The sequence below is a fragment of the Prunus mume genome, linkage group LG2, assembly GCF_029339155.1.
Source record: "Prunus mume cultivar Tortuosa linkage group LG2, ASM2933915v1, whole genome shotgun sequence".
In the NCBI taxonomy this organism is placed as follows: Eukaryota; Viridiplantae; Streptophyta; class Magnoliopsida; order Rosales; family Rosaceae; genus Prunus; species Prunus mume.
The window spans coordinates 5,053,965-5,068,480 of NC_142699.1; the positions used below are offsets into that span (position 1 = coordinate 5,053,965).

General features: G+C 35.8%; 1 protein-coding gene across 1 annotated transcript; it reads right to left on the reverse strand.

Moving 5' to 3' along the window:
• Positions 1–3,730: 3,730 nt before the first annotated feature.
• Positions 3,731–7,031, reverse strand: LOC103319602 (FH interacting protein 1). The gene is made up of 4 exons (XM_008221159.2): positions 6,456–7,031; positions 6,163–6,264; positions 5,313–5,584; positions 3,731–4,228 (listed from the first exon to the last, which is right to left on the reverse strand). Exons 1-4 carry the CDS (start codon positions 6,790–6,792, stop codon positions 4,010–4,012), a joined length of 930 nt encoding a protein of 309 aa, XP_008219381.2. The 5' UTR covers positions 6,793–7,031; the 3' UTR covers positions 3,731–4,009.
• Between the last annotated feature and the right edge of the window lie 7,485 nt (positions 7,032–14,516).

Consider the following 14,516-nt stretch of genomic DNA (forward strand, 5'->3'; position numbering starts at 1 on the left):
ATATTGACTAAATATGAAAAATGGTTTTTTAGAATAATCATTTTCTCAAGATAATTTTTGGCGGCTTTTATTCCTTACACATGAAATCAGAAAACTTGATTTTATGGGATTTAGAATGAAGTATATATTGACTTAATGAGCCATCATTTTTAGCATAAATCGTATTTTACACTAAAATCGATTTTTCATATTTTGATTTGGTGGGAATTTGATTTTCAGTATTTTTATTTGAATCCAAATAGGGGGTACTTCCTTATTTACATTGTAAACTTAAGTAAATGGAGTAATATAAAAATAAATTAAAGTCAATGGACAAAGACATTTACTTAAATGTTGAAAATGAAAATAAGGTAATCTGTACATCTGGAGTGTATCACCACTAGCTGAGTAAGGCGCAATTTGAACTACCTCCTTGTGCCTTAATAAGTCCGCCACAATACATGTAGTATATATCAAAACGTAAAGTATTTGAAATAATATACAAATACAAATACATAACAGTATATTACTTTTAAAATATAAAAAACTTGAGTTAGGGCTGGGACCACACTGGTCCCAGTGTGGCTCCGCCCATGTGCACAACTATATTGCCAAAAAAAAAAAGCGGGTTCTTAAAATATACATATGTACCACCTCAAATAAGATATACATTGTGGACCTTAGAGCCCATTTACTTTTGTTAGAAGCGCTTGTATCATAAGAACGACGATAATTTTTGGTAAAGAGTTGTGTTTCTTAAAAAAGCACTTTTATGACCCATAAATTTTTTGTTTTGTTTTGCCAAACATAGTTAAAATCAATTTTGGTTGTCAAAAGGCAGAACAATGACACCATAAAGGATAGATATATGCATTTGACACGACACGCATACATCATATATAGTTTAAAAGATTAGACATTCTTATAATATGTAGAGAAAATATTATTTTGATACAAAATTGTGTTGACATTGTAGTCTTCTGTTAGTTTAAGGGAGAAGAGGTTAGAGAATGGTTGGTTTAGTGTTTTGGACAATAGCTTAACTTGGAATGAAAACTTTTGAAAGAGTAACAAAGTAGTCTTTATTTGAATGGAGGAGAAAAGGTACAAAGCTTTGATATAGGACTTAGTGGAATATAGGACAGCTGCTAGTTTTTTCTGCTTTTAGCTTGATTACTTTGAGGGGCTGTAGGCTTATTTATAGGAATACTAAGTCGGCAACTTTGCTTTGGACAAGTCGGTTGCACACAACCGACTTATCCAAAGTCATTTTCAGTCACAAGTTGTATTTTAATTCTAGATTTCTCTAGTTATAATTATAATAAATAATTATTAGATAGTTCTAGTAAGAGTTGGCCATCTTTTTTACTTGATAATTCTCTCAATTATTCTAGAGTTTTCTAGTTTTATCACACAAGTTTGTATTAATATTTAACACCTTCATACAAGCCTTATTGAGCTTTGCAATCCGAGAATGATTTAGTTTAGAGCATAAATTTACATCCCCGACAAGCTAGCTCTAACAACAATATATATCCTTCGATTGCTTAAAGCAGCTCTCTGTCTATGTATGTGAAACCATTGGTGTAAAAGCAGCCTAGTTTGCGAAAGGTTGTTTTTGTTGAAGAGCTAGTTTTTCCAACACGTTAAACATGCAGAGATATATATACGGTGAAAGTCGTAAAGAATACAAATTATAGCCAGTGGAGTTTTTGAAGGTGTTGGAAAAAACGATGTGAAGTTGGATCGACTTGTTGCTGCTTTATTCTAAACAGGTGGGCTCTATCTCTCTGTTCCCCTCTCTGTCCAAGGAAAAGAACTGACCACAAAATACAAATTGGACTGACATTACAGCTATTATATCTGCTTAAATAAATGAGTAGCATCATTGCATTTTGTTTGTGAAGTCAGCATATATTCCCCCCCATCTACCAACATTTAGCATTTCCATCTTACCTTTTTAAGACCAAGAAAAGCTCAAGATGAAAAGAAAAACTTCTGGTCCGCTCGCTGCCACTGTCGTCAGCATCAGCTCATGCCAACGTTCCTCCGACTAAACACCCATGAAAGTCTCTCACTCTCTCATCGCGATGGTGAGAGAGGATAGACCGATGACTTTTCCGGCCTCGGATTTGGAAGGATGGGGGAAGGTTAGATGGGGGATAGGGTGGGTGGTGTCGGACTCAAACATGGCAGTCACTGTTCTAATTTCTAAATCTCCAACATCCTAACAGCAATGTGTGAGATGAAATATAATAATACCAACAAGAAAATGCCAAATGCCAAAAGGTGATAATATTAATATAAGTGGTTTGGTTCGGTCTAGGCAGTTTCTAAATAGCCCAAACCACACCTACCTAAGCGAAATCAAACCAACTTAAGCCAAACTAATTACATTTTAGTTCGATTCGGTTCATGATTACATTTGTTTTTAGTGTAGAAACCTAATGCTCAGATCGGTTTGATTTGTCTGATTTGAAGGTTCATGTGGTTTTTTTGTCAACCTCTAATTTTAAATAGAATTCATAAGCTAACATGTTGGGTGTTTAATGTATATACATTATTATTTTATTTTTTTTGCCAAAATTTGGAAGGTAGAAAGGAGGAATGATTGGGGTTGGAACCTAATTTTTAGGCCTAGAGTGGCTTTGGCCCTCTCATATTTTTATTAACCCCTAATTTTAAATAGAATTCATAAGTTCACACGTTCTAGGCCTGGAGTGGCTTGGCCCCCCCATATTTTTATCTCTCCTCTATTATATTATATAAAACATATAGAATTTGCAATAAATAATTTATAATTTAAGTTATAGTTTCCTTCAAAACAAATTAGACGTGACTTAATTATAAATATTTAGCTCTAAATATATAATTATTGAATACTTAAGTGTTTTATGTACTTGTATTTTCTACTTCGGTCTCTAACTTTACAATTCTAGCTCCGTCTCTACTTAAAACGTCTAATGTACATGAAAATGCTCTTACTACTAACCCCTTGGCAACTAGAAAAATACCAATTGCACCTAAGTTTTTGTCACAAGATTGATATAAAACCTAGTGAGGAAATGTGTGGGCGTGAGTCGTTGGGGGCCAAAAATAAAAATGGCCCAATTTTCATTTCATATGATATGAGGGCCAAAAAGTAGCTTGTGTTTCAAGTCAGTGTCCAATCCCCTTATTTTCTTCATTTGGACTGACAACGTAACATGCCTCCATAATCCGTGACTGTCGGCGTTTGGAGAGAAGACACCCACTCACTATCTGTTTCCCTTTTCTCTGCTTTCTAGATAGTGTCAAGTCAAGGTTGTTTTTTCTTTTTTCCTTTTTCTAATGGTTTCTGTCTGGTTGCTCTCATTCAAACGAAGCAACGGGCTTGAGCTTGACCGAAGTCTAAGCCTTGCAGGGTTGGCCTGGGTCATTCCATTAGTGGCTTTCAAATAATCGACCTCGTAGACCAGGCTCCAAATTAGGTAATGATTTAGACAATTTCAAATAACACACTTCTCATAGAAAGAGTGTGAAAATGACTTCTGAAGTGCCAAAATAGCGGGTTCGGATTCGAATTCCATAGATAATATGAAACCGAACCCCATAGATAATATGAAAGGCAAGGTATCGTCTATAATGGTTATAGGCTTCATCCCTGACAGTATCCTTCCTCACTTGTAGTTCTACAGAAATTTGCCTACAATCATAGGAATATACAAGTTTTCATCCATATTTTTTCATCCATATTTTCACAATACGGTGATAGTCTGAAAATACGATGTATATAATCACAAATGTCATTTACAACAAATATAGACTCGACTGAAACTTCCCTCATCCCAAATGTATCACTATACCCGAAAAGTAAAAAATCACAATCTGTGGGTTCTAATAACAAATACATCACAGCAATTTCACAAATAAAAGAAAATACATCCACATTAGCTGATATATTCCATATCCCGCACGATTTTGTCTATGTAGATGTCTTGCCAACATGATGCCTCTGCTGTAACACGGCAAAGGTTTGGACTTATATTCATCACAAGCTATGGGGCTGGGGCTGGGGCTGGGGCTGGGGCTGGGACTGGGTGGGGTGCAATACTTCTTGAAGATATTTCACAGCACTGTCATAGTGTACAAAGCTCATAAACCAGAATTCATGGTTGTCAACAGAGACCACCTGGATGTATTTTTCAGCTGATTTGACTTTGCTTGTTGATGGATTGACTGCCTTCAGCTGATGCAATGGAATAACCACCTACATACGAGAAGGGAATTATACCAGATTATGTCCATAGCTAATAGAGAGATTTCAAAATATAAATACTCATTCTAGACCATTGAAAATTATCAGAAGAAATTCATCAAAATGAAAAAAATTATTGGAAGGAAGCAAAAAAGTAAAATTGACTAATGGGATCACAATAGATCTTCAAATGGGGAAAATATATGAGTTTTGATTTCACTGCTTGTAACCCCTTAAGTATGAAACACCATACCAGAAGGTTAAAAAAAAGGGGTAAAATTAACAAAGAGCGTTTCTCTGTGCTTAAGAGATTTCACCACTCAGAAGGTTTGGCTTTACAGTGATATATAGATAACACAAATGAAGGGACATGGACATGCATGGTTGAACTGACACTGGGAAAGAATTGAAAATGTGGTCGACACCTACTTGGAAATGTGTCGACACTTCTTGGAACTTAACTTATCATAAATAGAAGAAACACCAAGTCATTCCACTTGAAATTGTTTAGCCTTCAAAAGAAGGTGATATCGATGGTTGCACCAATCACCACAAAATTCATGAACCAAGAATTAGGCAATTACAAGTGGAGTACACAACTGGAGGCAATTACTACATAACCAGAAACTTGAAGATTATAGGGTAAATTACATGTACTTCCACTGAGGTTAAGTGCAATCACCAAAGCTTCCCTCTTATATGGAGAATTAAATTAATGTCCTTGTCATAGAAAATCTTAGAAAGATCTACGAACAAGGTCGATCACTAGCGTATTCATCATTGTATCCGTATCTTTCATACGTACAAATGAATTAACAAATTTAAAATATGCTTTATTATCATTCTAAACACTCATCAGTAAAGTGAAATTTCTATTTTCAATTAAAACCTACCTCCTTAGTATTAATACTGTGCGTTCAGCACTGATAATATGACACAAGAGATTAGTAAAATTTATAAAACAGAATTTTTTTGAAAGAAATTCAAATTTCACTACCACAATTGGCGAGCATAAATGGCTCCTAAGTCATAATTCAAGCAAGGAAGGTGGCAAATGGTTCAATGGCAATAAGCAAACAATACTAATCCACTATACCTTATAATAGCTCCATTCAGTCTGGTCGCCATTTTTGTATGAAAGGGGATCGTCACTGCAAAATGCAAGCTTTGCCGTTGACAAATATAAAATTCCCATTACTGGGCCAGCAGATGTTGATAGGTAGCAAGCATATGTCTTCTGAAGTTGCTCCTCTGGGACAGTCTCAAAATTTTGTCGAAAGATCTTCTCATAACCACCTTCTGCAAGTACCTTAGTGCTCTGAGCAATTCTTGCCACAGCAGCATCAGCAAAACTAGGTCCCGTTTTCACTAGTTCAAGGGAAACAGCAGTACATGATTTATGTCTCACAAATAAAACAGCACAGAATTTACTATGAAATCAAGCAATGATTTTAATTTTTAAACCCAGAAATCATCAAGGATTCACGGTTCCTACCACAACCTCTGAAACTATAACTAAATAACAGAGTAATTAAAGTCATAAAAATGAGGAATGGGATCACAATGGGGCAAGAAAGAAGTAAGTGAAAAAAGTAATCAAGAGGCAAAATCCATAACTCTAAGATCCATTGCAATCTAAAAGCGCATATATTGATGGCATTTCTGAATTCCAACTCCCAGCACACATATTGGCACCATTCTTCTTCCATGCAAAAGCCAGAATGCTCCCACATAGAAATGCCATGCTATTGCTTAATCATTTAAGAAAAACAAAGACCCCAGTTTTACAGCATACTAAACAAAGCATTTGTGAATGGAAATTGATTGCATTGGCTTTATACATAATATTAATGATGCAAAGGACAATTACCATGGAAAATTAACATCTTTCACTGAATTGAAAACACTCGGAAGAACAGCTTAATTCACTGGAATTGAAAACTTACAGTGCTGCCACATGTTGCCAGCAAGATCCTCGGCCTTCTTGGTGGCCTCCGCAGCCTTCTTTCCCCATTTTCCAAGAACATCTTTCACTGAATCCATCTTGTCTAAATAACACAACAAATAAACAGTCATTTCCAACCTCCACAGTAACACTCCCAAATTCATCATTTCCTCAACAAAACCCTAACATATACAAATATATATATGTGTGTGTGTGTGTGTGTGTGTGTGTGTGTGTGTACACACATATAATTGAAAACACAAATGAGAGCGCTGGTTGGCTACTGATACTCACTCTTGACGGAGGAGGAGGGAGCCGGAGCAGGAGTGGCGACGTAGGGATTGGACTCCGCCGGCATGGAGGTGGCGGCTTCACCGGCAATCGGCGCTCGAGCCTCGACGTGAACCGGCGGATCGGCGACTGGAGGCGGCGGCGCTGACGGTGATTCCAATTTCGGCGGCGGTTCAGAGGCAATAGAGACAGAGGTCCAAGTTTCGGGCTGGGAAGGCGGCACGACGTCGTTGGGGTCGAGCTTAGGGTAGGGAGCGTAGTCTTCGGAGTGAGGAAGAGGCTTCGTGGTCTGAGATGGTGGGTGGTGATCGGGTGCTGCTGCGGCCTTGTGGTCGCTCATTTTATTCTTGTGATTGAAAATGGAATCTTTGTCTGATTGCTGTTGTTGCTGCGAAATTCAAACGGCTCGATTGGGGCGGAGCCTACGAGAAGAGAGGACACCTGGGGCAACTAGATTTGAGGTGAAGAAGCGTTTTATTGGGGATTTTTGGATTCGGCAATGAACTTGTCTGTAAATGGGAATTCAACATTGGCTTTGGGCCAACTTCTCTATACATATAAATCTCAAGGCCCAAATGGATGAACAAACAATTCAACACTGGCTTTAATATTCGTTTGTTTGTGTACATTTCTAGTGGAGGATTAGTTCTTGTTTTTGTTTTAAATTTATTGAGTAAAGCGATATTATTTTATTGATAGGAGGATAAGCAAGGAGTATAAAAATTGGGCTATGTCATCATGGATTATATGAGTTCTTTTATACATACAGGCTTAGTCGTCGATCTAACTACGTAGTCTTACCCTTTAACTAAAAGCAAGAGAAAGAACATTGCCTCTAATAGAGTACCAGTACTTCCATCTCCCAAAGATCATATCCATAAAAATTGTTTGTTACATCCCTCATACAAAACAACAACAAGAAAATCTAGCGGTTCTTCAAACAATGAGAAATCATTCCTTATGTCACAAGGAATGCCATCATTCCTAGTTTAAGATGGTTCAAATTCTCATCAAGTCAAACAAGGAGAAATTTTATAATTATAAATAATAATAAATATAAATAAATAAATAAATAACCCTAGATTATAGTAGGAATCCTATTCTTGTAATAATTGTAATTATATCTTAGAATAGGTAGGATTTCTAGGACTACTATATATAGGGGGATTCGGACACCATTGTAAAAATATAATCCAACACCATCAAATTCCTTCATATTCATACTCATAGTCATAGCTGAAACACCCTAAGGAGAACAAGAACAAAGCTCGTGCAACCTTGACATTTGTAGGGGCTTTTTTCTTCCGACTATAAATGGGTTGAGTGCCATAAAAAGCATATTGATAAAATTATCCCCTATGTCTAAGTTCAAAGATTCAAGCCCCAAAAATACTTCGAAAGGATAGTGAAACCTTAAGGAAACACCTTGGTTACCTTCACCAACAAAAATAACAACAGCTTACAGATAGATTTTTTAGCTTAGCATGAGAAGCTTGTGGCATGGAACAAAATTGTCATGAGTTTAGCACTGAAGAGAAGAACCTTGGTTACCTTCGAAATGATAAATAGAGCACAAATTTGTTGGGTTTGGAAGGGGAGAGAGGAAGCTTGCTCTCTGGATGTGGTTGTGGCTAGTGGTGAAGTAGTAGGTGTTTTGGGTAATTTTCTAGCAACTTGGCAAAGGCTCTATCAAGCTCTGGAATGACTTACCAGAAAAGAAGATAGGAGAAAATAAAGGAATGATGCTCGAAATTGCAGAGTTTCAAGGATGAGAGATGAAGCTTGCTCTCTAGATGTGGGTTGAGATGATATGTAGGAAATACTTCTTTTTATAGGCGCTGAAGCTCTTTCTTCCCTAAGAAACCCTAATGGTTTCTATTTCAATTTGACCAAGTCTTTCCTCTCATTTCCTCTTCTCTTCCTTTGACTTATCCTATTTGGTGAAACTTTTCTCTGCCCAATCGCACAAAAACAGGGTTTGGGGAGCTCTAGGCTTTTCCCCACTGTTCCAGTAGGGGACTCCCATTTTCAGCCATCTTTCTTCCTTCTTTTCTCCCATATTCTATGGACTAAGATCTGATTGGGAGGAAAAGGAATTGGAATATACACTGGTTTAAATGATGTTTTGCCCAAGTATCCCTTGGTTTTTCTTATGGCTTGCGTTGGGTTTGTCTTTGGCCATGTACTGGAGATTCTCAGTAGTCTGCATATGTGAGTGGCTTTTGGTTTTTGTCATGGTTTTGTCTCCAGCCATGTGCTGGAGACTTTCAAATATTTTGTTGGTCACTTGGGCAATTCTTTAAGGAAATTAGCTAGTTCACTAAAGGGATGAGCCAACTTCCCAAAGTGATGGGCTATCTTTTCTAAGTAATGGGCTATTTTCTCTCATTTATGCTTACCCACATATTTGGGCTCAAGAAATTGTGCTTGAGTTTCGGGGCATCCAAGCAACCCAAAACTTCTATTTCTCGGCTCATCAATGAGCCTCATGAAAACTTGTAACCATCCATACCACAACCCGCTCAGTAAGCCCCAGGCATTCGCATGGCTTAGGCCCACTTAAGCTTGTAGCATGGCGTGTTGCTTATTTGTTTAGTGTGGCACGTCTGCAAACGCATATGACGAACTCTTGCATACCCAAGTTGGGTTTCTTCCCAAGTTAGGTGTCGTACTGAGCTAGAAATATATTTGGGCTCATCCTTAAATTTTTTGGGCCTCAACAACATTCTACTTCAAGAATTTAATGCCTCTCATGTTTTTATCAATCATCATGTTTCCTAATAAGTCCTTAATGAACTAATCTCTTTTTACTAGGACTACAATGTAGCCTAGATATGAATATTCAAATTCTTTGATATTGTTAATTCTATTTATCAACTCGGAATATTAGGTTGTGGCTTGTGTAGTCTTTAATATTTTTCATAAATTCTTAATGAGTTCTTAGCCATCTAAATCCTATAACTAGGAATAGAGTGGGTTGACGGTAAGAAATACGACTAATATAACTTGGAAAAGAGTGTTGGTGAGGTAGGGAAAACGACTATCAATATGTTAGGTAAATTAGGATTAACAAGTTAGAATGATTTTGGTGGGATTAGCTAGGTGAAATCAATGTCCTACTGCTTTATCATCTTGTTACATTGTTTACTTACTCTTAATTTACTTCTTAATTATATTTTTGTCATACAATCCTTTTATTGTTTAATTCAAATATAATTAGGAATAAATAACTCTAGTACTTGATAGATTAACTTGATCCATGTTCGGAACAATTCGAATATGATAATCTAATATGTTTACAGGTCTAAGTGTAAGAAGGTGGGCTCTCATTCACTACTCTAACTTGCATCTATTATGATTGTTGGTATTTCACCCTAACTTGCGTCTATTATGATTGTTGTTATTTCACCCACCGCCTATATTCCATTTTTCATTCACCATTTAATGAGAATATAAATGACAAATATACTATGGTTAAATGGCATCTAAGACTGCTGACATAAATAAAAGGTACTTTAGGTATAAGTGGGGTGGTAAAAGAGGATTGTTTTTCAGAAAAAACATTCAATGGGCGGTGGGGTATTAGAGTTGGAAGAGAAATATCAGCATTCCTAACTAATACACTTAAATCCCTGGCTAATCTTGAATTATTTGATCAAATGTATAAAATGTGTAACTATCGTGCTATCACATATAGTTAAATCACGTGTTATGATATTAATTAGTAGACGATAAAGTTGATATTTCATGGAATTAAGGAAGGGTAAGAATTTCACGTACCATTCATATCTTGCAGCCATGCACTGTTGGAAAAGAAAAGAGACTGAGGCCCATGGACTTTACAGCCACTAAGGCTATGCATGTCCTACTCCTATGTGCCTCGGTTATGTCGATTGTCAAAATGCAGGCCAACCCACAAAACAATGGAAGTTTTTTTTCCCCTTTCCTCATTTCCAGAACTTGACAGCATATATATAGCTTCTGTCATTTACTGGCCATAGCTAAAAAGCCTACACCAAAAGTTCAGTTTAAAAGCAATGCCATTCTGCGGTCTGATTGATAAGCATGACTTTTTGCCCAATGTAAATCCAAATAGACCAGTAGAAGTTAAAAAAACCAAGAACAGAAAGCTCTTTTGCATGTTGGTGTGTGCCTACTGGAATTATTGACTAGGACAATGCTTCCCCAGACAACATAGCAAATTGAGCACTAAGAAAATTAGCTGTCTTATTTGCAATTTCGATTTTCAATGGCTGCTTCAATAATTCTCAGGGATGATAAAAGGGGTTACCTTCTTGGGTTTTGTCCAGTCCAATCAATAGCAGTACAGAGAAAAGGCTCACGAGCAATCTTGTTCAAACCAAGATACATGCAAGCTTGTCTGCCATCCACACCAGAAAAATGCAGTTTTTTTATAATGAACAAAATGCAGTATTTTTTGGAACAAATTAAAAACAAAAAATTCTGCCAGTGGAGAATATCTCCAGAAAAGATTTACCAGGATCTAAAATGTATGATGGCCCTTGTACTATTATAATTTGCACCTTGTTCTACAACTTTTGAATATAGGTGGTCTCAACAAGATTAAATTTTCTCTTTCTAGTTAAAGAAGATGTACATTATTACGAACCTAGGATCGAATGAGAATGAATCTAAATGAAAATGAATCGAAATGTATGGCACTCCAATGAAAGGTATGCAATTTGGATGAACAAAGTTAATTCTCATTGAAATGTTTACTAATTGTTGGGAGCGCAATTTCGAAGATTGGTAGATGTACGAAAATATTGAGAAAAACAAAGAAATAACCTTACAAACAATGAATTCAAATTACAGTAGGCTAGAGCTATGATGATTGTGTATCTTAAATTGTTCATGAGAATGGTTATATAACGGTGCAAAGGGTCTTGTTTAGGTAGGAGTTTAAACCCTACTTAGCTGATTTAGACTTATAATCCTTTCCAAAATCCATGTAGATTTGGTCTGAAGTAAGTAAATTTAAATAATTTTCAAATTGGAGTAAAAACCGTTGAGTCGAAAGAGTTGAAGTGTGTGCTTTAATTTTTAATCCTTAGGTTAAAACGAAGTTACCATTGCAGGTTTTTCTACACGCAGTCTTGGTTTCAAATCAATAGCTGAAGCCTGAAGGTGAAATTAATTCACTTCTCATGCAAAAACCAAGACTGCTGTTTTAGTGGTTGCCTCTCCCGTCGTCTAGCAGTTAGCTTCATCCTTCATTACTTATAGCACAAAATTCAATGAATTTTTATCTACATCCAAAAATGATGGGCTCCTATTTAAATAGATTTCCTAAATACAAACCCTGTACTTCTTATGTATCAAGGGTCATATATTTGGTTTATGTATGTAGAAAAATTCAAAATTTAGTGATAACAACAAAATGCATAAGTCACGGACAATTAATAACTGTCAACTGTTAAATTTCGCTCACAAGTGATCGATGCTAGCAAAATTTAAAATTCATTGAGAGTAATTGAGGAGGATGAACTGAAATTTTATATACAGTTGTACTTGGTACGTATGAATTGTGCATTTTGGGGGAGGGGGGGCTGGATCGATCTTCCAGATAGCTACTTTGTGAATTGTGATGGATGAGAGAAAAAGAAAGATGGGGCTCTTCTCTTTCTAAACTTTGTTCTCAGGGAAAAAAGGGTAATTTGCTTAGAGGGGAAAACGATGTTAGAACTACATGGATTGGAAAAAGCTAATTTAAGGAGGAGGCATAGGAACCACAACTCATTCTTTTCCAATTTTCTTTCTTGCCTTTTTCCTTTTCCAATCTGTTTTCTTACTTTTCTCTTATTTTTGTTTTTTTTTAAGATTCCTTTTGTTCTGAAGTAACTATTGATGAGGCTCTCCTCTTCTATATTGCCATTAGGAACAATGACACTCCAGTAAAAGTGTCTTAATTCAAATTTTGAGATTTTGACCTTTTATTTTATTCTTTCTTTCTTTATTTTTAAAAATTAATACTAATTACATAATTTGGGGAGTTATATATTGGTTTTTGAATGCATTGCATGGTGGTATTTTGAGTTCCTAAAATAAAGGGTATTAGAGGCGGAGTTAGAATTTTATATTTGAGGGGGGCTAAATTATAAGACACAAAGTATGATGGTATAAACCTAATAAAGAAGTATTACCTACAAAAGTACTATGTGGAAGAAGAATGATTTTTTATTTTCATTAGTGTAGTATTATATCTTCATTTCAAAATGTAATTTTGCACTACATATTCATGTCAAAATATAACTTTGCAATATTTATTCATGTCAACATGTAACTTTTGCAAAATATTTATTGGTGGCTAGGGTGCCATAAGCTTAAGAATGATTATTCCTGCTCACATATGTAACTATACATTATATATGCATAAATAATCTTTCTACAAATAAATTAAGCAATTAAATAACTCAATAATATTAGGGTCATCAAATTTGTTTATGTTTGACCAATGGGGTGTTAGTTGGATTGGCCTAGACCTTTGGTGTGGTCCCAAGTGATCCTCGATCCAAGACCCCCATGGTAACTTGGCAAAAAAAAAGGTTTACATTTGGAGTAACAATTGAGCTCAAATTGGAAAAAAAATAAAACACTAGAAACATGATTGGTAACACAAAATTGTAGTAACCAGATTGCCGACCCTAGCATACTCTAAAAGTCGTTATGAAATTCTTATCCATAGAATTTTAACCTAACATAGAGACTAAATATCACCAAACTACATGATCATTGACATTAAGGAAAGATATTCGAACCTCCTTTCAGAGAAGTACAAGTAGCTAGCAGATAAAATCTCCAAACTTTTCTTCCCACGATCCATTTATCCGAACTAAGAAAGCATGCTAATAGTTAGGAAAGTCAGATTTGGCTGCTAACCACACATGGGTTTTCTCAAATTTTCCCAAAACAAAGATTGAACAAGATTATGCAGTGACTTTATCATCTCATTAGATGTAAAATGACAAATTTGTTTTTTAGCTTTTTGTCAACTATAAATAGTAATCGGATAATTATGAGCATGCATGGCTTGAAGTTATTGTTCAAGTTGTTATTTGCGTCATGAAGATCTATTTGCTTATCTTGCTAGCATTTGACATTTGCCTATGAACACTCAAATTGGAAACATCGATCTACAAACACGCTGCGCTTGTACTAATACGGCCAATGTCTACATGGCCCATCACAAACTTGAACATGCTTATATCAACATCATAACAAAGGAGACTGCAAAGTCTTTATATTTCTATCCTTGATTAAGTTATTGTAACTTGTTAACTTGATGCATCAAGAGATATAATTAAGCTCCTTAGTGATTGCATTGTGCAGAACTAGCCCTCGACTCTTCGGGTGCACTCTATATTGAAATGTAATGCGTAAGGTGTTAGAAAATGTGATACAAATATTTTATAGTCAAGAAGGCTAGGGAAATTGAAAAAAGTCCCCCCTCGAAAAAAGAAAAAGGAAAAAAGAACCTTGTAATTATGCAGTCACCTTTTGAACTTAACCCAAAAGGGTAAATGACAACTAGGTGATGAGATGCCAGATTTAACCAAAAAGCTACATGAAAAACTCTTCCCAGCTATGATTAGAAGTGAAATTCCTTACCATAAAAATCAATTAAGCAACTCAAATCTTTTTAACCAATTTGAAAAAAGCACAGCAGATCAGAAAAAAAGAAGATAAATAAACAAATAATAGACAAAAGATGTTACAGAAAAGATCTGAGTAAAAAGGGCAAATGATGGTTCAAACTTAAAAAAGCAAGAGACTGATGGGCTCATTTCATTTGCAATTTGCATCCACTCTTTTATTTTTATTTAGTTATTTATTTATCTTGCTGCTTAAAAAAGTATAAAATAAAATAAATACAAAAGTGGAGGGAAAAAGGTATAGGGAGGTTGTTCTGACGCGAATATACTGCGCGTGCATGTAGCGCCAAGCACAGCCTGCCCTGCTAGCTTGCTTCATCTTTTGGTCAGCCTTCTCTCAAGGAAGCCCCTGAATCTCCAATGGAAAACAACTGTTTGCTCCTTTTTTATT

Bases quoted from the DNA above. Each gene is read 5' to 3' on its own strand.
- LOC103319602 (XM_008221159.2), bottom strand. From the start codon at position 6,792: ATGAGCGACCACAAGGCCGCAGCAGCACCCGATCACCACCCACCATCT. The intron at 5,585-6,162 runs GTAAGTTTTCAA...CCCTTGAACTAG, and splicing joins TGGCAACATGTGGCAGCACT to TGAAAACGGGACCTAGTTTT. The intron at 4,229-5,312 runs GTATAGTGGATT...TCTCGTATGTAG, and splicing joins CTGAATGGAGCTATTATAAG to GTGGTTATTCCATTGCATCA.